This window comes from Rhinoderma darwinii, chromosome 10 (genome assembly GCF_050947455.1).
Source record: "Rhinoderma darwinii isolate aRhiDar2 chromosome 10, aRhiDar2.hap1, whole genome shotgun sequence".
Classification (NCBI taxonomy): domain Eukaryota; kingdom Metazoa; phylum Chordata; class Amphibia; order Anura; family Rhinodermatidae; genus Rhinoderma; species Rhinoderma darwinii.
This window is the reverse complement of record NC_134696.1, coordinates 41,642,453-41,667,240: the sequence shown is the minus strand read 5'-3', so window position 1 is coordinate 41,667,240 and position 24,788 is coordinate 41,642,453. Positions and strand designations below refer to the sequence as shown.

Here is a 24,788-nt window from a genome sequence, read left to right as displayed (position 1 = left end):
ACCAATCAGCGTCATACACTTCTCTCCATTCATTTAGTGAGCGCATAGGGATCCTGCTAAATCAGTATGTGCTGTCTTATACTGACACATTAAAGTTACTGAAGTGTTTAGATAGTGAGTAGACATTCCTTCCAGCCAGGACAGGATGTCTATTCACAATACCGACTCTTCACTAACGTTTCTGTGGTACTTACAGTAGAGCAAGCGTAATCTCGCTGTAACCTGTCATTTACAGCGAGATCTCGCGAGATTACGCTTGCTCTGCTGTAAGTATCAGAGAAACGTTAACGAATGCAAGGAATTATTCACAAAGCTGGAACAAATGCTCAGCTCAGAACAATGCACTTGGTGGAACCATAAAACATTAAAAATGTATGTGGAACATAATACAGTGTTGCATTGCATTGCTGACGCTCTGGCCTGAGATTCCGCTCCTAGAGGGGGCCCCTGACATCCATGTCCATATATAGAGAGTGATATTAGGGTCTCCTCCTGGACCGGCATCCCCGGACAGAGCATTGTCGACACTCTGGTCAGGAATTCCACTCCTGGAGAAGCCTCTGATGTCACTATCCATATATGGACAGTGATGTCAGGAACTCCTCCTGGACCGGAATCCCTGGCCAGAGCATTGCCGACGCTCTGGCCGGAGATTATGCTCCCAGAGTGAGCCCCTGACTTCTCTGTCCATATATGGAGAGAAATGTCAGGGGCTCCTCCTGGATTGGAATCCCCGGCCAGAGCGTTGCCGACGCTCTGGCCAGGTATTCCATTCCTGGAGAAGCCTCTACTAGTAAAGCTGGTAATATAGAGAGTAATGCTATTAGAAACGCAACTTCTCTTTCTATCCATCTCTTTTATAAGCCTGTGTGCTGGTAACGTATATATCAGCCGCTGCCATTTACACATTTGTAGTTTCATTTCTGCTAGTTTGACCTTCCATAGACTTAAATTCAGCCTCAGGTTTGTTTCACCATATGAATATTTGCTAACATTTCCAGCCTTTAGTTTCTGGTTGTCCGGGTATATTACAACATATGTTACTTTCAATTCTCGTCTTGTAGTGTTTATTAGATAGATCAATTGTGAAAATATTGCATCTGGTTTGTGGTTATTCTGTAAAATCTCACTAGGAAAATATTTCTTTTTGTACATGAATTAAACTTAAAAGTTTAATTTATTATATTTTCAAAAAATCCATATCATTTGGAGAACATGAAATGAATTATGAAGGGGTTAGTTGTAATAGAAATGTATAAGTAATAAACATGCAACTTAGGAACTATGGTTCTCAGGAGTCCTGAATGTAAAAAAATGTAAAATGTAAAAAAAAAGGATTATCAATCTGGGATTATTTCCATTATTTGTTCGTTAAAACTACCCAACGCTGATAGTTACATCACATAGAACTATAAGAAATTGGGACCCATAAAGACCATGAGACATTAGGAACCATTCAGACTATGATATATTCGTAGCCATGCAGGGCATGGGACATTGGGACCCATGCAAGCAATGAGACATTGGGACCTATGCAAGGGATGAGACATTGGGAGCCACGCAGGCTATGAGACATTGGGACCAATGCAAACTATGAGACATTAGAAACCATGTAGACTATGAGACATTGGGAATAAAGAAGGCAATAAGACATTAGGAACCATGGAGGCTTAAAGACATTGGGACCTATGCAGGGTATAAGACATTGGGAACCATGCTGGCTATGAGACACTGGGAATCATGCAGGCTACGAGACACTGGGAATCATGCAGTCTATGAGACATTAGGAACCAAGCAGGCTATGAGACATTGGGACATGTGCAGGCTTAAAAAACATTGGGACCCATGCAGTGTATGAGACATTGGGACCCATGCAGGCTATAAGACATTGGAAACCGTGCAGGCTATGAGACATTAGGAACCATGCAGGCTCAGGCTATGAGACATAGGGAACCATGCAGTCCATGAGTGGGAACCAAGCAGGCTATGAGACATTGGGACCCATGCAGGCTATGGGACATTGGGACCCATGCAGGCTGTGAGACATTAGGAACCATGCAGGCTATGAGACATTGGGAACCAATCAGGCTATGAGACATTGGGAACCAAGCAGGCTATGAGACATTGGGAACCAAGCAGGCTATGAGACATTAGGAACCATGCAGGCTATGAGACATAGGGAACCATGCAGACCATGAGACATTGGGAACCAAACAGGGTATAAGACATTGGGACCCATGCAGGCAATGAGACATTGGGACCCATGCAGGCAATGAGACATTGGGACCCATGCAGGCTGTGATACATTGGGTTTCCCAACTTGCCCTTCACATTCAGGTTGACTTTACTAAAGCTGGCCATGCACTCTCTCCCAATTCCCATCTAAACATGTATGTTTGGATTGGCCAAGGATGCATGTTTATTTCAATAGAGAGATGTGGATATGCTACTGTCAGTCACTGCTGGCAGGGCTCACCACTGACTGTAGAACTCACATGCTGTCCCCATACACATAAGATTATTGGCTGATCCTGGCAAAATCTAGTTATCTAAAGTGTAGGACCAATGAATACAGTGGGGGGAGGGATGTAAAGGGTAACTGAACTTAATTTTTTTTTTGACATGTCATAGTGTTATGTGAGAAGTTTTGATCGGTGGGGGTCCGAGCACTGAGACCACCACTGATCGCTAAAATGTAGCAGCAGAAGCGCTCGGGTGTAAGCCGAACTAGCAGTGTATGGGCTTATAGACTTTCTAGTGAGCGCTAAACAACAACTGGCTCGGCTTTCCGTGAAAAGGCAATCAGAAAGGAAACAGCACATCGCTCACCGAGCACTTCTTCAGCTTTGTTTTAGCGAACGGTGTGAGTGTCAGTGCTCAGACCCCCACCGATCAAAACTTCTGCCATGTCACAATGACATGTCAAATTTTTTTTTACGTTTAGTTACCCTTTAATAATATTGCCACCCAGTGCATTGTTTTCCTATATTTTTCTACATTGAAAAATGGCATAAAATGCAAGTAAATGAGCGTCTGAAGTCTCACCCACAATAGTGCAGGGGCTTCATAAAAATGCATTCGCCGTACGACAATACAAACAATTCCCCATTAAAAATCTGTCTATATGTTTGTGAGCACAACCCCTTGTTCTGCCTCAATGTTCTCATTTGTCACCACATCAAATGCAATTGTAATATAACTGGAATTTACAACACATGTAACTTGTGTGCATTATGTCATCTTCACTGCAGAAGAGAGGAGCTAAACCTAAACCTATAACTATCAAACCATTTGCCCAATCTTATATATTGTACTCGGCTCATCAATCTGCTGTGTTCATTTGCTCAACTTTCAATTTCCAATGCTTAGTATTCAGAACAGGAGTGAGCAGAGATCAATATCTTGCAAAGGATCTTATTTTTCATGACATGTGTAGGTGTGGAAAGTTTCATGAATAGGCGGTAATGCTTCCTGGGAAGCCATGCGAAAAACAATACCGAGCTGTAAGAACTGAAGCAGACAATGTGCTTACTGTCTCTTAGGTGATAACATACTGTATGTAGAAGGTTATTCTTCATAATCATTACAAGTTTTTGCTAATAACATTTTTACTAGATGTCGCCAATGATCGACCAAAAAACCAACAAAACAACAACAAAAATAAATAAACTTTTACTCCCCGGTGCAACAGTTTATTCCAGTAAGTTATTTTCATAGATACCATGTCTCGCTCAGTAAAAGCTCTTGCACATGACCGAGTGCCACTCGTGCAATTTTTTCATGGCATTCGAGTGGCACCCGATAGTTTTCACATACCCATTCACTTGAGTGGGTAAATCAAGTCCTATCTTTCCAAGCATAACGAACGGGACTCCTGCGGCACATATAAATATATATATATACTGTCAGCTTGAGATTCTTAGAAGACTCTTAGAGCTGTCTTTTGCTGGCCATATCGCCCCTTAGTATGTCCTAGCATCTGCCTGTGTCAGTAATGACACAGAATGTAATGTATTGGCATATGGATATATGTCAGTTCATGATAAGTTAAAAATGTAGATCAAATCGTTTGAATTAGTAAAAATGTAAGCAAGAATAATAGAAATAAAGTTATTGGAAAATGAGTACAAAAATACAATTCAATTGATTTTTTAAATAAAAGCAAAATGTAGTTCATACATTTCACCACACAGCAGATAACATTCACATATTTGGTACCCCCACAGCCATAATAAACTAAACAATATACGTTCTATTTAAGGTGAACAATGAATCGTCCAAAACTAAACAAAAAAAACTATGGAAACACGTTTCCCCCAAAATAAATATGTATATAAATTTAACACTAACATATATGTACCCCAAAATGGTGCCTAGAAAATACAGCACATCCTGCTAAAAACAAGACCGCAACTCACTAAAAAAGAAAAAATGTGGGAGACCAAAAAATGTGTTCCATCCAGAAGTCTAAATTGATAACATCTTTAACTCCTTGTGAACCGAGCAACAGAATTTGTGTTTGCGTCGCCGCATTCCGAGAGCCATAACTTTTTCATTTTTCTGTTAACGTAGCTGTATGAGGGTTTGTTTTAGCAGGATGATTTGTATTTTTGAAGGAAACCATTTTGGGATACATTGATGGGAGAATGGAAAAAAAAAATGTCATTGTTTTTTGCACTTTAAATTTGACGCCTTTTATCATACAGCATAAATAACATGTTACAATTATTCTATGAGTTGGTAGAATTGTGGCGATACCAAATATGTATAGTTATTTTTATATTTTATTACTTTTGCACAATATTAGCACCATTCATAAAAAAAAAATATTTTTTATGTTGCCGCATTCCAAGAGCTATAACTTTTTTTTATTTTTTTATTTCATTTAAGCTGAATGAGGCTTGTTTTTTGCAGTATGAGTCACATTTTTAATAAAATAAATTTTGGGATACATATGGATTATTGATTAGCTTTCATTATTTTCTTGTAGGGGGAATAGAGAAAAATTTAATTCCGTCTTTGTTTTTGCTTTTTCTTACGTAGTTCAACGTGCGTATTAAATAGGCGTTAACCCTATTAAATAGTTCCATTGCGATTGTGGGGGATACCATATATATGTGTATTTTTTTAACACCCCTTGCACACGACCGAGTTCGGGCTGTGAAAAACAGTTCGCCTGTCGGCCTTATTTCCTGGCCCGACCACGGTACAGGTAAATGGGACTCCTGCCATCATAGACATTTATGATGCTAGGATTGTCTGCCTTCCCGCGGAACTGCTGTTCCATACTGTATCATTTTGTTCAGTACAGAACAGCAGTTCCATGGGGAGTCAGAGACTCCTAGCCTCATAAAATGGGTATGATGCCAGGAGTCCCATTCACCTGTACCGTGGTACAAACTCAGTCATGTGCAAGAGGCGTAAGACTTTTGCAAACTAAAACCACTTTCATTGGATTTTTTTTTTTTTTTTTTAAAACAACTTTTTTAAAGTTTTTTGTTTTTTTTAAATACCAAAACTGGTCAATTGACTTTGACAGTTTGCTACAATGTGTCAATCTGGAGTTCAGGCTGTTCAGCTCACAGAGCATTTCCTAGACTGGGTACAATTAAACAGCTGAGAGCAGGACTAGTTATATACATTATATATATATATATATATAGAGAGAGAGAGAGAGAGAGAGAGAGAGAAGTATAGAACACAGTAACGGCACCAGGACTTCAAAGTAGATGAAAGCAAAAGTGGATTTATTCACCTCAATACAGCAACGTTTCGGTTCAACAGGAACCTTTCTCAAGATGGCTTGAGAAAGGTTCCTGTTGAACCGAAACGTTGCTGTATTGAGGTGAATAAATCCACTTTTGCTTTTATCTACTTTGAAGTCCTGGTGCCGTTACTGTGTTCTATACTTCTCTCTATTGGATGTTGGGGAATTGATTCACCCCCAGGTAACGAGCACATGGCCTGATTTCCTGGAACCATTGGAGTGCTGTGTTCATCTATCTTTGGACTGTATATATATATATATATATATATATATATATATATATATATATACATGGGTCTCTGAATGTAAACCACCATGTTCTAATTCACTGAATGCAAACAAATATCTTGAAAATAGTGAGGAAGTGTATTAGAAAGCTGTAGAACTTTTCATTTATACAGTAATTAAACGTTATTGCCATAAAACCAAAAAATAAATAAAAAATACTTTAAAAAGGTAACATACAATGTATGCAGCTTTAAGTAGCCCTCAGATGGATATTGTTGAATTGAATTGGTTTCACGAGTATTAAAATATTTTGTCTAGATTGATCAAGCGATATGGCAGGTCTCCTTTTAATAAGCAACGTATATATTGTGTTCTTTACATAGTTTACCTTTATTTTTATTTGCTGTATATCTACTTCTGCTATTAGATTAGGAATTAATGTAATGAATATATGATTTATGGATCATGAATCATTCGAAAACTTTCAGGCTAAATCTTACAAACCTGTTGGTATTATGGCATATGTGAAAGGGAACTAAGAGCAAAAAAAGAATAAAATGAGCTACGTGGCTCATTGTGGACCATGGCTCATGAAACCCACATGAAGAAAGGATGAGAGCTGGAAGTGAAACTAATGACTGATCACATACCCTAGATGCATGTAGCCTATATGTGAAGCTATGTCATCAACCTAAAGAAAATATATTTTGTGAATATGTGTGACTTAAGGGAGGATTTCAGTTTAGAGCTCTCGTATACATCTTTGGTGCACACAGATTAGAAATAAAAAAGTGGCCGCTATGTACAAGTTCAAGCATACCCTTCACTGCTTGACATTCTGAACTTGTACAGGTTGAAGTCACGAATGCACTTTTTGTGCCAATTTTTTTTTGGAGGGGGTTTGCAGGCGTTGTAGAGGAAATGTCTAGCTAGACAGGGCTTCCCCAGCGATATCATCTGTTTGCCAGGGGTTCCATGAGCTGGCATGAGACAATAAGCAGGAGCTATAAATACAGACAGCTGTAAACTTTTTGCATACTCTCTTATGCACAAATGTCTCTTATTGATGACAGGTTTCAGAGTTCTGGGTTCAGTATTTTGTTTGGGGACAATCCAGGGCAATTCTTAGAAGGTAGAAACTGGGCAATTTTTAAGACTGGATCCTTGGCAGCAACCCGAGAGTGTAGCATGGAAACATTCACTACCCCGTATCACTATGAACTTTATTATAAACCCCTTTACTGCCCTAGTCCACAAGGGTTTTACCATTGACCTCTTTACTATTTAGGCATTGTATGGCGGTATTATTTAGATACAATAGCAGTTTTATTTTGGCATTAAACGCCAGTATTGTGTGGCAAATATTTTGCAGTGTTATTTGGGCACTATATGGTAGTACTATTTGATTACTGTATGAGAGTTTTTTTTAAGCAGTGTATGGTGGTATTATTTGGCATTGTACGGCAGCATTCAGGTATAAACTTTGAGGTAAAAACTGCATATGCATCTTTGTTGAAATTATTGGCCGAAACATTGGGAGTGGGTGGCCCTATTTTACTTGCTCCCCCATTTTCTATAAAAATACAATCACAGCAGCCCCTGGGCGTGATCAAAACATGTTAAATCTATCAATTTTACTAATGCTGCTGATGGCCACTATTGATGATGGGGCAGGTTGTATAGTTGTTAAAAACATCTAATAATACAAGTAAATAATTCTAGAAATGGATGTTTCCTTGGCTTAAATTATGTCAGTAATATTTTACATTCTTATATACAGAATGTAATGATTACACATGTTTCCTAAAAACAGTAGTGCATTAGTGAAAATAAAATATACTAACAGGTTCTTCTACTTTAGGGCAACAAGGGTTAAAGGTTTGTGCTCTTAGAGTGCGTTAAAAAAGATTAGGTTTGTAAGCAATATCATGTACCGAATATAACATATGGAGCCCAAGTGACCTCACTAGTCATATTTGGACAAATGCTAAAACACTTCATTTCTGAAAACAGAAACCTCACTCATGAAAGATGGTTCCTCTGTGACTCAAACATGCAAAGGAAATACTGCAGGTTATACACGAGATTATGTACTGTATTTATGTAAAAAAGAGACAAAAGGACAAATTAGTGATGAATATAAAGATAGATAGATAGAAGATGATAGATAGATAGATAGATAGATAGATAGATAGATAGATAGATAGATAGATAGATAGATAGATAGATAGATAGATAGATAGATAGATAGATAGATAGATGATAGATAGATAGATAGATAGATAGATAGATAGATAGATAGATAGATAGATAGATAGATAGATAGATAGATAGATAGATAGATAGATAGATGATAGATAGATAGATAGATAGATAGATAGATAGATAGATAGATAGATAGATAGATAGATAGATAGATAGATAGATAGATAGATAGATAGATAGATAGATAGATAGAAGATGATAGATAGATAGATAGATAGATAGATAGATAGATAGATAGATAGATAGATAGATAGATAGATAGATAGATAGATAGATAGATAGATAGATAGATGATGATAGATAGATAGATAGATAGATAGATAGATAGATAGATAGATAGATAGATAGATAGATAGATAGATAGATAGATAGAAGATGATAGATAGATAGATAGATAGATAGATAGATAGATAGATAGATAGATAGATAGATAGATAGATAGATAGATAGATAGATAGATCGATCGATCGATCGATAGGTTCTATATTGGGGTTGGTAGAGCTTGAATACCCATGGAAGGAGTGACATATGACTTGTTGCTCTAGCTTCTCTATTATTGTGAATCATTGCACATACAACCAGCATTTCAGCATTATGATGACCTACAGCATATCAAAGGCTCTTTATTAAAAAAAAAAATTTTATGATGATAATGAGATGATGAGAAATTTGCTGATAATCAGAGTGATTCTCATTTTGGACAATCAATTGAGAATAGAGTTATTAAAGCCTATGTACACTTTGGTAAGCATTTTTTAACATTATTTTTATAAAATTAATGTATTTAGTGTTTTTCAGGAATTTTCAAAATTACTTTTAATAAAAAATATTTTTTACTTTTTAAGATACAGCTTCTATGTATTTCGTATACAAAGATGCTGTATCGTTCTATCTCAGCCGATTCCGTCAGGTCAGCTGAACTGACAAATCGGCTAAAAGCAGGTCCCGCATTTCTCTGAAACACAGGATCCAGCTAATAACAATCACATCTAAGTTCATAACCCTAGGTTCATACCTTAGATGTGATCGATATTAGTTGGAGTCTGTGTGTCAGAGAACTGACGGAATCGGCTGAGACAGAACGATACACATTCTATGTATACAGGATACACAGTAGCTGTATCTTAAAAAGTAAAATAACATTTTAATACCAGTGATTTAAAATTAAATGAAAAAATTTACATTAAAATGATTCATTTTAGATTATGAGAAAGCATTATTTTTGATTCCTTAAGCAGAATACAGAGCAGCTGTATCTTAAAAAGTAAATTTTTTAATAAAAACTAATTTGAAAGTTGCACCGAACACAATGACTTTTTATTTAAAAAAAACTGTGTGCGGAGCTATCTACAGGGGGCTGTGTATGGCACTATCTACAGGGGGCTGTGTGTGGAGCTATCTACATGGGGGCTGTGTGTGGAGCTATCTACAGGGGGCTGTGTGTGGCGCTATCTACAGGAGGGCTATGTGCGGAGCTATCTACAGGGGGGCTGTGTGTGAAGCTAGCTACAGGGGGCTGTGTGTGGAGCTATCTACAGGGGGCTGTATCTGATGCTATGTACAGGGGGGCTGTGTCTGGAGCTATCTACAGGGGGCTGCGTGTGGCGCTATCTACAGGGAGGCTATGTGTGGAGCTATCTACAGGGGGGCTGTGTGTGGAGCGATCTACAAGGCAGCTCATGTGGATGATTTTTCCATTGACCGGTAGCAGTTACACAACTGGAAAAATAAAATCCCCATCATGTAACTCTGCTACCTGTCAATGGAAAAGTCATCCACCACATAGTCTCCCTCTTGACTTTCATTGTTCTCAGACTTTTGGTTTGTCCTGCAGCTGCTGCCGCCGTGATGAGCAAATGTTATACCCAAGATAGGAAAAGTAACACAAAGACGATATAACCTGAAATATAATATCTGTGATAGCCAGACAGTCTAGAGTTCCGCAGTGAGAATGTGCGCTTGTTATTTGAAGAAGGATTTGGCCGTGATTTGATGTGTTTATGCGGGATATTGGGCGTGGTTAGGGGGTGTGGCTTAAAATGTCCCTCTTTTCCGAATTCAAAAGTTGGGAGGTATGCAGTACTACAAGTGTATTGCCATAGGGAGACCTCTACCATCTTACCAATATGATAAGGCCGTATTCACACGAACGCGTGTCAAATCGGATGTGAAAAACTGATGTTTTTCACAGCCAATTTGCACCCGTGCAGGACCCGTTTTCATGTATCCCTCATAGCTTTGAGTCTATTGAGGGATCAAGGAAAATGGCCAAAAATAGGACACGTTCTATTTTTTTAAAGGGCCGTCCAGACAGTTAAAAATATGGCTGTTTGAATAGCTCCATAGATATGCATTGCTTCTAATGCAGCCCTGTGACGGCCATTAAAAAAATGTCCATCATACGGCCGATTATCCCTGTCATGTGAAAAAGGCCTAATTACTTTTTTCAGACATGCAGTGATGTCATCGTGCCGGGCAGTTGATGTCATCAGCGTGCTCCCGATTCCTTGTAGACCTCAGGCCTAAACCAGGCTGTGGCCTACAAGAGAAAACGGCGGAGCAGGGTTTTCTATAGTGGCAATTTTTTATTTTTTTTTATTTTATACTGCTAACTTTTTTTGGTAGGTTCCGCTGGACCGTTTGGACTACGTCGTAGATTCATTGGACTACTTCAATGATCTACTTTAAAAAAAAGGAGTTTTGATTTCAATAAAAAAAAATTCTTATGTCTGTTTTTTTAATACTTTATTAGGGCCTTAGGGCTGCTGTCTGATTGACAGCATTCAATTACTAAGGCTGGGGCTTAGCATTAGCCAGTAAAAAGGCTATCACTAACCCTTATTATTACCCCGGTTCCCACTGCTGCCAGGGATACCGGGAAGAGTCGAGTACGATTCAGTACCTGGCTATTGGAAACAACAGTTAGGCCGCAGGCTGGTATTATCAGGCTGGGAAGGGCCAAAAAACGTGGCCATTCCCACCCTGGTGATGCTAGGCTACAGCTGCTTTATTGTATCTGGCTAGTTATTAAAATTGAAAAAAAAATTACGTGAGATTCCCTCCTTTTTTATCATAGTTACATAGTTACATAGTTTGTACGGTTAAAAAAAGACACATGTCCATCAAGTTCAACCAAGGGATGGGAAAGGGGAAGTAAAAAATTTCTACACATAGGAGCTAATATTTTTTTGTTCTAGGAAATTATCTAAGCCTTTTTTTAAGCCATCTACTGTCCCTGCTGTGACCAGCTCCTGCGGTAGACTATTCCATAAATTCACCGCTCTCACAGTAAAGAAGGCTTGTCACCTCTGCAGGTTGAAACTTTCTTTTTCCAGACGGAGGGAGTGCCCCCTTGTTTTTTGAGGGGGTTTTACATGGAACAGGATTTCACCATATTTTTTGTATGTGCCATTCATATATTTATATAAGTTAATCATGTCCCCCCTTAGTCGTCTTTTCTCAAGGCTATATAGGTTTAGTTATTTTAATCTTTTCCTCATAACTTAGATTCTCCATGCCCCTTATTAGCTTCGTTGCTCTTCTTTGTATTTTTTCCAACTCCAGGGCATCCTTTCTATGAACTGGAGCCCAGAACTGGACTGTATATTCTAGATGAGGCCTCACTAATGCTTTGTAAAGTGGTAATATTACATCCCTGTCCCGCGAGTCCATGCCTCTTTTGATACACGACAATATTTTGCTGGCCTTTGAAGCAGCTGATTGACACTGCATGCTGTTATTTAGTTTATGATTTACAAGTACATTCAGATCATTTTCAACAAGTGACTCCCCCAGTGTAGCTCCCCCTAGGACATATGATGCATGCAGGTTGTTTGTACCCAGGTGCATAACTTTACATTTATCTACATTAAACTTCATTTGCCAAGTGGACGCCCAAACACTTAGTTTGTTTAAATCTGCCTGCAATTCACAAACATCTTCCATAGTCTGAACTATTTTGCATAGCTTGGTGTCATCTGCAAAAATAGAAATAGTGCTATTAATCCCATACTCTATATCATTAATAAATAAGTTAAATAATAGTGGTCCCAGCACTGAACCCTGGGGTACACCCCTTATAACCGGGGACCATTCAGAGTAGGAATCATTGACCACAACTCTCTGGATACGGTCCAGATACAATAAAGGAGCAGCAGCCTAGCATCACCAGGGACTGTCAATGGGGAGGTAATTGGCAAGGGGGCATGTAACATCGCTGTGACACTGTCCAATCAGCTACGGACAGCGTTACAGCAAGAGCTGGAGAGAGAGCGCGTGCGCGCGAGCGCGCAGCTCCGCCACCAATAAGGAACAGAAGAGGAGAAGAATAGTGTGAATTCTTCTTCTGTTTCATGGCATCGGAGCTGTGCGCGCACGTACGCTCTCACTCTAGCTCTCGGCAGACAAGGACGACAAGACTGATCTCTCGCGAGAGATCACATAGTCTTGTACTTGCACATGCTCTCCTCTCTCCAGCTCTTGCTGTTGACATTGTCCGTAGCGGATTGGACAGTGTCACAGCGATGTTACACGTCCCCTTGCCAATTACCGCCCCATTGGCAGTTCATGGGGTTATTTAAATATCGGGCGCCAAATATTGTGGCACCGATATCTAAGTAAGGAAAGAGGGTAAGAAAAACAATGTACAGTGCCCCAGAGTTTGTGCAGCCCTGACCATTACATGCTGCACTCAAATGCACATCTATAGGCATGTGAAAGGTTCTCTTTAAAGTGTAACAACTTTTTTAAAAACTTTTGACATGTCAGAAGTTTTGATCAGTGGGGTCTGAACACTGAGACCCCCCACTAGTCACTAAAACGAAGCAGCAGAAGTGCTTGAGTGAGCGGTGTGCCGCTTCAATTCTGTTTGGCTTTCCTTGGAGCAGTGTACGGGCTCAATAGAAAGTCTATGAGTCAGTACACCGCTCACTCGGCTGGAAGTCGATCATAAATGAAGCGGCACAGCGCTCACCCGAGCACTTCTGCTGCTTCGTTTTAGCGATCGGTGGGGGCCTCAGTGCTTGGTCCCCCACCGATGAAAACTTCGGACATGTCACTATGACATAAAAGTTTAGTTACAGTTTAAAGGCTATGTACACCTTTAAAAACGTATTATATATATATATATATATATATATATATATATATATATACATATATATAAAGATATCTATCAATGCGATTGGTGCAAGTTTTACTTACTTTTTATTGAAAATTATTGTTACTTTTTGAGATACAGCTGCTTTGTATCCTGTATACAGAGCAGCTGTATATAGCGCTGAGACCTGAATCCATTAGGTCGCCTATTATCGATCACATCTAAGTTATGAACTTAGAAGTGATCGGTAACAGCTCGATCCTACAGTACGCGCTGACACTGAATCAATCAGTCCCGCTGACCTGACGGATACAGTATTCAGCGCTATATACAGTACATTATATATGTATGTATATATAAATATATATATATATATATATATATATATATATATATATATATATATACATATATATATATATATATATATTTGAATTAGCAGGGGCAGGTTTATGGGAAAGATTAGGGCCTGTTCACATCAGCTTTGGTTTCCGGTCCGGGGTTCCGTCGGAGGTTTCCGTCGCGTGAACCCCGCAACGGAAAGTCAAACTGAAACCACAGCTTCCGTTTCAGTCACCATTGATATCAATGGTGACGGAAACATTGCTAATGGTTTCCGTTCGTCACAATTCCGGCAGGTTTCCGTTTTCCTGACGGAATCAATAGCGCAGTCGACTGCGCTAATTGTGACGGAAACGGAAGCTGTGGTTTCAGTTTGACTTTCCGTTGCAGGGTTACCTCCGACGGAACCCCGGAACGGAAAGCCAACGCGGATGTGAACAGGCCCTTATACTGTGCTCAGCTTCCTGCCCCTACCAATTTAAAAGGGGTCAGTCAACGCTGGGGGGTCGGGAGTATACTGCAAGGGGGGGGCCGGGCGTTTTACTGACAGCAGAGAGCTCTATAGGGGGGAATTATCCCCCCCATAGAGCCCTGACTAGTTACTATGCTGCAAGGTTAGGGGGGTCTGAGCATCTGACTGACTGCTCTAAAGGGGGGCAGAATCCCGCCCTCTGCAGTAAGTCAGACGCTCAGACCAGACCCCCCCCCCTAATCCTTCCATTATAGTGATGTGAGGGTTCTATGGGGTGGATTATTCCAGCCCCCAAAGAGCCCTTTGCTGTCAGTAAAATGCCCAGACCCACCCTTGCAGTATACTCACAGGTCCTGGTCCCAGCAAGGCAGGAACGTACACCGTGCGTCTCGTCACTTCTTGTCGCTCGACCGCTTCTCCTGCAGACTTGCTCCTCTCTGGCGGCATGTACTGTGTACAGCGTCAGAGAGGAGGAGGAGTGTTACAGACGTGCCCATCATGCGGCACGTCTGCTATGTGTGTCTGCATGGCCCCTCCCCCGGTCCAGTTCGTCCCTGGCTGAAAATGCTGCCCCCCGTTTTTGGGTAGGTGGTACCGCCTGAGGCTGTCGGCTCACTTCGCCTCATAGCAGGTACGGCACTGGGTACCAATGCTTGGGAAAATATCTGGTAATATTTGTCAAGTGGTCACTAAACTTTTAGGAGTTTATCCAAAGAGGCCTTCTCCAATCCATTTCCCCATATTACTAGATGTGTAGTTAGACGGACATTCATGTGAAAAGCTTTCGTCATATGCGTAGCCCTCAGTTATGAAATTCTAAAATGTCCAAATTAGTCATATTTAAATGAAACAGGGAATCCTCATGTTATAGAAAGGCACTAAAATCTAATATGAAAACCAAGAAAATAAAACAAGTGCTTGATAATGTTTCAATGAATATACACTAAAGGGGGTTTTACACTGGGCAATTACCGGCAAACGATCGTTCATAGAATGCTCGTGGACGATATTTGCCCAGTGTAAACAGGACAGAGATCAGCAGATGAACCAGCAAACACTCGTTCATCTGCTGATCGTATCGTTTTAAAAAAGTAAAGTATTGTCGTTGTTGGCAGCACATCTCCCTGTGTAAACAGGGAGACGAGCTGCCGACGTGATAATAATGTATGGGGTCGAGCGATCGGAGTAACGACCGCTCGTCCACATACATAGCTCCATGTGGCAGGAGCAAACAAGAGCCGATCAAAATCGGCCGGTGTAAGAGGGCCTTAAGAATAATCGCTAAGAATAATCTGAAGGAGGTGGGTGCAGGGGTAGCAGTCGCACCTGGACCCTGGTGTTCATGTTAAAATAAAACAGATAATAATAATAAAATAAAAATAAAAACAAAAAAAGTTTTTGTTTTAAAAGCAGATACATTTAAATTTAGAAAACTACTAATTTTTGCTAATTTTCTTTCAATTTTGGTGTTTTTCAGACATAAATACTGCAGTTTTCGACCAAATTTTTTCACTAACACAAAGTATAATATGTCACGAGAAAACAATTTCAGAATCGCTTGGATAGGTAAAAGCATTCCAAAGTTATTACCACATAAAGTTACACATGTCAGATTTAAAAAAATCGGCTGTGTCCTGAAGGCCAAAACAAGCTGTGTCCTAAAAGGGTTAATGTTCTATGTCAAAGTAAATGCTTAAAAAAATGCTTAAACGTAAAAAATATGGTTTTTGCTATTTATTAATTCTAAAAAAAAAAACCTTTGTAGAAAGAGCAAAAAATATAGCCCTTATCTGCCATAAAAAAAAACTATTTTAGTTAATACATCTGGTATACATCTGATATGGGGGTATAACTATGTAAATATATATTTTTTCTATTCTTTCCATGTCTAATCACAGCTATTGGAAAATATATGTGGAAATCAGATCATTGTACTCTGAATTAGCACACATCATTATACATTTATGCGATCTCTGTGGGAACTGCAACCTGACATAGATTTTGATTTTTACTAATTGTGTCATGTCAAAAAGCAAATATATATACACATATAAAACATTTGAAGTCTGTTCCAGGTATCATAATGAATGACTCATATTAAACATTATTATACTTTATAGTCACACTACAAATCGGAGCAACGATGAGCAACATAAAACAGTTTATCATGAAGCATCGGTCACAATGACTCAGAAACAAGGAAGTCACATACTGAAAAATAGTAAAAAAGTTTATTTTTTTTATTAATTTATAATCTTTACAGAAATGTACACTTTTTGTTTTCTAATCTATTTTTAAGTTCTGATTGTTTTTTTTTTTTAGTTCTATTTTTATTACGTTATTAAGGGGGCAACTATCTTGCCTGAGCTGCTGCTCTGAGCAGTAAACAGCAGTTTAGAGATTTGCTTTACAGCAGGCACCTTGTCATAAGAAACTTTAGCCAGAAAATGACTTATTTACTTCTATGGAAGTGTGCTGTGGGCATGCTCTGTGAGTTGTGCAGAATTCACTGTGCAGGGAGTGGAGCTGTGTTCATCACCTATTGTCAATTATGGGATCCTGTATTTTCTGCCTCCAGCTTTATAATAGAGGTCTTACCTTTCATTACAATCCCATTAGAAAAAAAAATATTTTATAAATTTGCAAATATTGACATTTTCATCAACTAAATGGTTACATTTGTAGCAACCCAAGTCACATTCTTCTGCAGACTAACACCTGTTGCACATGACCAAGTTCGGGCTGTGAAAAAACGGTCCGTGTGTTCGAACTGAACAAAATGATACAGTACGGATTAGCAATTCCGCGGGGAGGCAGGGACTCCTAGCATCATAAAATGTCTATGATGCCAGGAGTCCCGTTCACCTGAGTAATCCAGCCGACACTCGGACCGTATTCATAGTCCGATCCCGGTCGTGTGCAAGAGCATAATAGCTGGCCAAAAATTAGGGATTTCAGTTGGCTGTTTTCTTGATGGCTTGTCGTTCATGGCTGGTCTGTGAAGGTTGTCGCTCTGGATAACACGTTAAGACTTCAAATATCTAATCGGTCTCTGCTTTGATCGACGGTCTGGTTTGGGCTTCTATTGATGGTTTTAGTTCTGTCGTCTAACAGTAACAAATTTTCAGGATTGCACCCAACAACGACCGAAAGAATTAAGAATCTGAGCCCGCACCATCACTGCCGGGTGTCAGCTGTATATTACAACTGACACCCTGCTGTAATGGCCAGGCCTGGAGCTAGTCTTTGGTCCGGATGATTAACCCCTCAGATGCTGAGCTCAGTAACGACGTCAACATCTGAGGGGTTTTTAGCCGACCGGCACCCGAGCGTCGCGATCGCTGGGGTGCCAATGGTTGGTATGGCAATCAGATTCCTAACATTGGCCTCTGGCGGGTCCTGATAGGCTTGCTGTCAGTGTATGACTGACAGCTCTATTACACTGCACTATGTAGGTAGTGCAGTGTATTAGAATTGCAATCAAGGCTTCAGGCCATCAAGTCCCCTAGTGGAACTAAAAAAGCTAAAAAAAAACAGTTCATAAATATGTTGTAAAAGAATAAAAGTTTCAAGTTAGAAAACCCCAAATTTACTTTTTTCCCATAATAAGTCTGTTCTTATTGGAAAAGATAAATAAATAAAAAAAAACTATTAATAATTAATATTGTCCCATCCATAACGACCCAAACAAAAATATAACGAAATTTATCCTAGACGGTGAATGGCGTAAAAAAAAAAGCCTGCCCCCACAAAATGAAATAAAAAAGTGTTCAAAAAGTCACATTTAGACCTGATTATGATGAACGTGTCCATTTTGCGCCCACAAAAAACAGATAGTACTTCATGAGGTTCAGTTCCGTGTGGCATTAGTGTGTTTTCCGTTTGGCATTAGTGTTCCTGTTTTTTTTTTTCAACATTTCTTTAGCAACTGGTGCGTGAAAAACACAGACAGCACACAGATGTCGTCTGTGTGCTGTCCGTGTTTCTGACGCACCCATTGACTTGAATGGGCGATGTGGTCCGCAAAAATGGACCGAAATGGGACATGCAATGAGTTTCACGCAACGGACACACTCTGCGTGAAAAAACACGGACGTGTGAATAGCCCCAATGAATTGCATGAATTGTTTTTTTAACGAACAGCACAAGGACGCATAATATGCTTATCTGAATCAGGCCTTACCCCAAAATAGTACCAAAAAAAAAAAACACAGCCTGTCCAGCAAAAAAATAGGTAAAGTTTTTTTATTATGAAAAAGCTGCAATACATGAAAAAACCTATATAAATTTGGTATCGCCATAATTGTATTGACCGGCAGAATAAAGTTAACATGTAATTTTTGGCTCACGGTGAATGCAGAACAAAAAAATAAATAAAAAACAATTCCAGAATTGCTTGTTTTTTGTCATTTTCTCTTCCAAAAAATTAAAAGAAAAGTGATCAAAAAGTTGCATGTGTTCCAAAATGGTACCAATAAAATCTACAGATTGTCTCGCAAAAAACAAGACCCAACACCGCTCCATCAAGCGAAAAATAAAAAAGTTATAGCACCATGAAAAAATATCCTGATATGAGACATTCCTTCAGTTTCAGTAAGTGGTTATCAAGGCCCTAGTATTTAGGAGCCAGAGAGGGAAGGGACATAGCACATCTGCTGGAAGCTAGGCCACCCGTATTATACCAGGGAAACACTTTCCCAGCAAAATTTCACAAACTACAAAGGAGGAAAAGTCCCAAAAAGGGTTCAGAGTGTTACGAAAGGGGGATAAGAAAGGATACCGTTTATCAGTGCAAAACTGGCCTGTGCATAACGGATCGCTTCACAGCGTACCACACATCTATGGATAATTGTATTCTTTACCCCATTATTATACCCTCATATTATGCGCTGACGTACTCTGCACAGTTTACATATGCCCCCACATTATAAACTGAAATACCAGTAAAACCCCAAACAGAACTACTACTAATTAAAATCCACGTTCCAAATGGCGATTCTTCCCTTCTAAGCCCTACAGTGTGCCCAAACAGCAATTTAGGTCCACATGTGTGGCATTGCCATATCCGAGTGAACCCACTAAACATTTTATGGGGTAAGACTTTCCAGTGGCACAATCTGGGCAAAACATATTGTGCGGTGAAATGGCATATCAGTGAAAAATTTGCAATTTTAACTTTGCATCATCCACAGAGTATACATTTCTGAAAAACACCTGTGGGGTCTAAATTCTTACTACACCTCTTGATAAAAACCATTAGGGTTGTAGTTTCTAAAATCGGGTCACTTTTTTTTTTACTGTACATCAAGAGGTTTTGCAAATGCGACATGGCTTCCGCAAAGCATTCCAGCAAAATCTGCACTCCAAAAGTAAAATACCACTCCTTTTCTTCTGAACCCTCCCATATGTCCAAACAGCAGTTTATGACCACATGTGGGGTATTGCCCTACACGGGAGACATTGCTTTACAAATTTTGGGGGGCTTTTTCTCCTTTATAAATAAACACTGAATGTATCGACCAAATTTGACCACTAACATAAAGTACAATGTGTCACAAGAAAACAATCTCAGAATTGCTTGCATAATTAAAAGCACTACAAAGTTATAACTACATAAAGTGACACATGTCAGATTGGAAAAATAAGGCTGTGTCAGGAAAGTGAAAACTGGATGCAGTGGGAAGGGGTTAAATATATATATATATATATATATATATATATATATATATTTATATATACGTAGTTGAGTCACATTATTATGACCACCTCCTACTTTCAACGTCAGCAGCTCTTAGCCCATGAAGGAAGTGATGTGTCGTGGGCTGGTTTGGCGGGTATATAAGGTGTTCGATAGGCTGTCTGAACACATATCACTCGGTGTTGCCCTGGGTAAAAGGGGCGATTTATCAGAGTTGCAAAAAAGGGATGATTATTGTCTTTCGGGCCAGGACGGCAGGATTTCTTAACAGCACAGTTTGTGAACTTTTCGCGTGCTGCTGTGGTGAAATTTTGAGTGGACAAATGGCACCATTGGGAATAACCAACGTAGAAACTGTGGAGCACCACATGCCATTGATGTGAGAGGTGAACGTCGGTTACGAAGGTGTGCGATGGCCAAACGACACGCTACAGTGGAGCAGCTCACCATGAAAATCAACTAGGGGCTACCAGACGTGTCTAAAACAACAGACAGCAGACCCTACTGCATATGGGGCTCCGAGGCAGACAGATGGTCACTGCTCCTATACTAACAAAGGTGCATCGGAATAACAAGGCTTCAATTTGCATGGCAGTGTCAGAATTGCACCACCGATGATTAGCAAAGTGTTGCCTTCTCTTATGAGTCACGTTTTCTGCTTCATCGAACGGATGGACATTGGAGTGTCAGACGAGAAACATCAGAGAACAAACACCCTGCAACCATTGCCGGAAGAACACAAGTTGCTGCTGGCAGCGTTATGGTCTGGGGAATTTTTTCATGCCATTCTCTGGGCCCACTCATCCATGTGGAAGTCACTCTGAACCGATTTGGGTATGAATCCATCGTTGCAAATCACGTCCACCCATACATGCTGTTTGTCTTCCCCGGGGAGATAGAATCTTCCATCAAGACAATGCGACATGTCACACGGCTAGACATGTCCGACAGTGGTTGGAAGAGCACGACCAAGACCTCCAAGTACTTCCCTGGCCCCCTAATTTTCCAGACTTAAACTCAATGAGCATCTGTGGGACCACCTTGATCGTCTTGTTTGTTCTTTGCATGGCTCCAGATACCTGAGACAACCGACCAGCACCATACTGAGTCACTACCAGCCAGTCTAGCTGCTGTCCATACTGCACACGGTGGTTAATCTGGGTACTAGTTGGTGGTCATAATAATGTGACTCGACTGTATATATACACATGTAATGTTCAGTGCAAGACAACTGATCAAATATGCACAAAAATCATACCATATGCAACAATTAAAATGTAAGTTTCACAAAAAGTACACCTCACGTGCACATAACACTTATAATGCTGAAATCAGCGTCTCTGCCACTTAGTTAGGACAGCAAAAAGGTGGCAACATAATCTATTTAACCCCTTAATAAACAGGCCAATTTTAGTTTTTTCATTTTAGTTTTTACCTCCTCGTCTTCCAAAAGCCATAAAAAAAAATTATTTTTATCTCAACATATCCGTATGAGGGCTTGATTTTTTGCATGCGAGATACGCTGTTTCCATAAATACTATTTAGCTCTATGGGAGTTACGGAAAAAGCGTAGCTCAGCAAGTTACGCAGTTTTTATAACTCGACCATGTACTCTGTTTTCGTAGCTAGCGAGTTCCGGAAACAGCATAGCTCGCGGTGCTGCACTGCTTTCGTAACTCCCATTCACTTCTATGAGAGTTACGTAAACAACGTAGCTCAGCGAGCCCTTGGCTGTTTCCGTAACTCCCGACCACCTAACCAGGAAGTGGCCGGGAGACAGCGGAGCAGAGTAAGATAGAGCGGGGTTTAGGGGGCTCCATTTTAGAGATAGGTGCGGGTCCCAGATGTGGGACCCGTATCTATCTGACATTTATGACATATCCTGTGGATATGGGATAAATGGGAAAACCCTTCATGGGAAAACCCTTATAAATGCCGCGGTCACTATTGACCGTGGCATTTAACTAGTTAAACGGCCAGAAACAGCGTGATCGCTGTTCCTGACTGTTAGAGCAGCATGTCAGCTGTAAAACACAGCTGACACCTGCAGTGCATGGAGCGGGCTCAGTGCGTGAGCCCGCTCCGCTCCAAGCATCATCCCCTCCCCGCTCCATGAAGTGCCGGCACATCATGGGTCAAGAAGGAGTTATGTAAGGAAGCTGTCAGGGGGCCCTGTGCAGCCGGGTCTCTTGACTGCCGACTACAAGATGCAGGGACTTTTTAGAAAGATTTTTAGCAAGTCTTATAGTCCGAAAGATACGGTAGTTTTTTTTTATCAAAGGAAAAGCAGTTTGTTTAACATTTATTTTGTGTCACCATAGCTTTTTATATATTTTTGTCGAATGAGCGATATGAGAGTTTTTTTTGTGAGGCGATTTGTGGTTTTTATTGGTACTACTTTGGGGTACATGCAACTTTTTGATCACTTTTTATTCCATTTTTTAGTGAGCTAAGCAATTCTGTCATTTTTTATTTTCTTTTTTTCTCACAGCATTCACCGTGCAGGTTTAATAATGTTATATCGTAATAGTTCGGACTTTTACGGACGCGGCGATACCAGTTATGTTAATGTATCATATAATGCACAGGCTGTTATCAATTTTGTAGAACACAGAAAGAAAAATTTTAACTCTATGATAAGAATTGGGTTAACAAAAAAGAAAAGAAAAGAGAAAAACGTAAAGGCCTAAACATAATACATATTGAGTGGAGATTTTTTTTTATTCCATTTGGAAATGTGCTTTCAGTCAGTTCATAAGTTTTGACTGGAAATTCAACTTCCCCAAATTCCTTCCTGGTTCACCTTACAATGAATTGACTATATCCGAGATTGGGTGGGAGCTTGTCTACTCTGCATTGGTGTTAGCATTATTAAGCAGGGCAACTAGTAAAGTGGGTGTTTTCATTTTTTTTTGTCTCCATATCTTCCCATCAACATATAGGTTAGGTTTCTATTGGGGTTCCAGCATTTTTCACAGCAAGCAGACTGCAGAGTACTGCAGACCACAATATTATTGCTGTGGTAAATTGCTAATGTGAATGGACTAATATCTATCATCTTGCCCCATCTGCATAATGATAGCACATTTAGGGCTCATTCAGATGAGCGTAAAACTCGTCCGTGTGCTGTGCGTGAAAATCACGCACAGCACACTGACCCATTTCAATGGGGCATTCACACATGCAGGAGTTTTCACGCAGCATATGCCCGTTGTGTAAAACTCACTGCATGTCTTATATTGGTGCGTTTTTCAGTCAATGGGTGCATGAAAATCATCCGTGTGCTGTGCGTGATTTACGCATCAATTCACCTACAAGCCGGCGGCATCATGTTGAAGTCTAGGGACACAAAGAAGATAGAAAGGGAGGGAATTATTTGATCCTCCAGTCCTCTTTCTCTCTCTGGCTCAGCCAATCAGTGTGATCCCCGCTCAGCCTTTCCCCCTGGACAACCCCTTCAATTTTGGGGTCTTTGAGAGTCAAGGTTATTATGTTGGGGGCATTTTGAGGGCAAAATAAAGGAGAGGGGTATTACATGTCAGTAAACATGCTGGGTCATCCAAGATCTTTAGTTCAGTTCTCCTAAAAATATGAAGAGGAGATTGGCAACCCTGGTTAAATCCATGATTGCATGTATTCATTCCGACAAGTCATGCAACATGCTAGTAAGGACCAGAAGGCAATATTACCCTACCGTTAGTTAAAGCGAAACTATTATATAACTTAGAGAGTGAAGAGAAAGGAGTCATGGGTCAGATAATTCATGTCCGTCTTCCTCTATTGTTGCTGCTGAACCAGGACTGAAGAAAAACAAGGGGCAAAGTAGCAGTGGGTCCCAGTGTACAAGAAGCAGCCATTGTCGTAAGAGCCAATTCTCTACAGTTCCACTGTTGCTTATCAATGTCATATTTTAAATTACACATTTGTAACACGCATAAGTTAACATGGTTACAGATGTCACATTTTATACGTCCATATCCATTAAATTTTGAATATATTAATATTGTTTAATATCTGTTGGTGGATAAAATAAAATAAATTACAATGAAAAAATTAATGTAGCTAATTGTTTAGAAAATAGAAATTCAATTCTAAATGCATATAAATGGATGCCATAGTTTCATAGTTTCATAGCTTAAAAAAATGTTTGCTTGTTTTTTTACTGAGGTCAATGTTACAATATTATGTTAATCAGTTGGGTAGTTTTAGACAGTTGGCCAAATTGTGAAAAACAGAGAATGCATATATTTCCACGCTATTAAAAGATTTATAATGTTTAGCTGTCTTAGCAAAAAAAAAAAAAAAAAACTTACATTTTTGCCAGTGCATGTTCTGCGACAGCAAGCTGGAGTTTTTCTTCTTTGAAGTCGACAGTTTGGCTGTTTGAGGGCTTTCCGTGTACAACTTTTTTCACCTTTAATAGCAGTTCAACAATTAAAAGAGAGGATGTCTCCTTCAGGGTTTTATAACCCCAAGTGCCCAATTCGTAAATGTCATCATCACATGACCACAAGTAATGTGTCAAACAAAAGACACACACATGAAAGGAAATGATCTTCAGTCTTAGTCTATGTGGCTTATGTAAACTAAAACTTGCAGGTTCAAAATCACATCTATAGATGGAGAAATCTGTTAATATATATTTTTGAAAATTTAAATTTTCAATTGATGTGGTAAAAATGGGCATAACCCATTCATTCATCCATCATTGTCTTATGCTTCCATCTTTGTAATATATACTGTATATTAACTTTGAATAAAAGTTATTATTTATGTAAACGAAATAACGGTTCTCAAATTTAATTCAGTTGTCAACTTTTTTCTTTTTAAATTTTTCTTGTTTTTCAACCATGCCCCTAAAGACATTAACTTTGTAAGGAAGCACCTGCGGAGTCTTCATGCTTCACTGAATCTCAAA

At 39.6% G+C, this 24,788-nt stretch overlaps 1 protein-coding gene across 1 annotated transcript in view; it reads right to left on the bottom strand.

Moving 5' to 3' along the window:
• Nucleotides 1-24,252, bottom strand: part of POU2AF1 (POU class 2 homeobox associating factor 1) — a 60,560-nt gene extending 36,308 nt beyond the window's left edge. Inside the window, exon 1 of the mRNA XM_075838792.1 lies at nt 24,184-24,252. Within this exon, the coding sequence (XP_075694907.1) occupies nt 24,184-24,199 (16 nt within the window). The 5' untranslated portion in view covers nt 24,200-24,252. The remainder of the gene's footprint in view (nt 1-24,183) is intronic.
• Between the last annotated feature and the right edge of the window lie 536 nt (nt 24,253-24,788).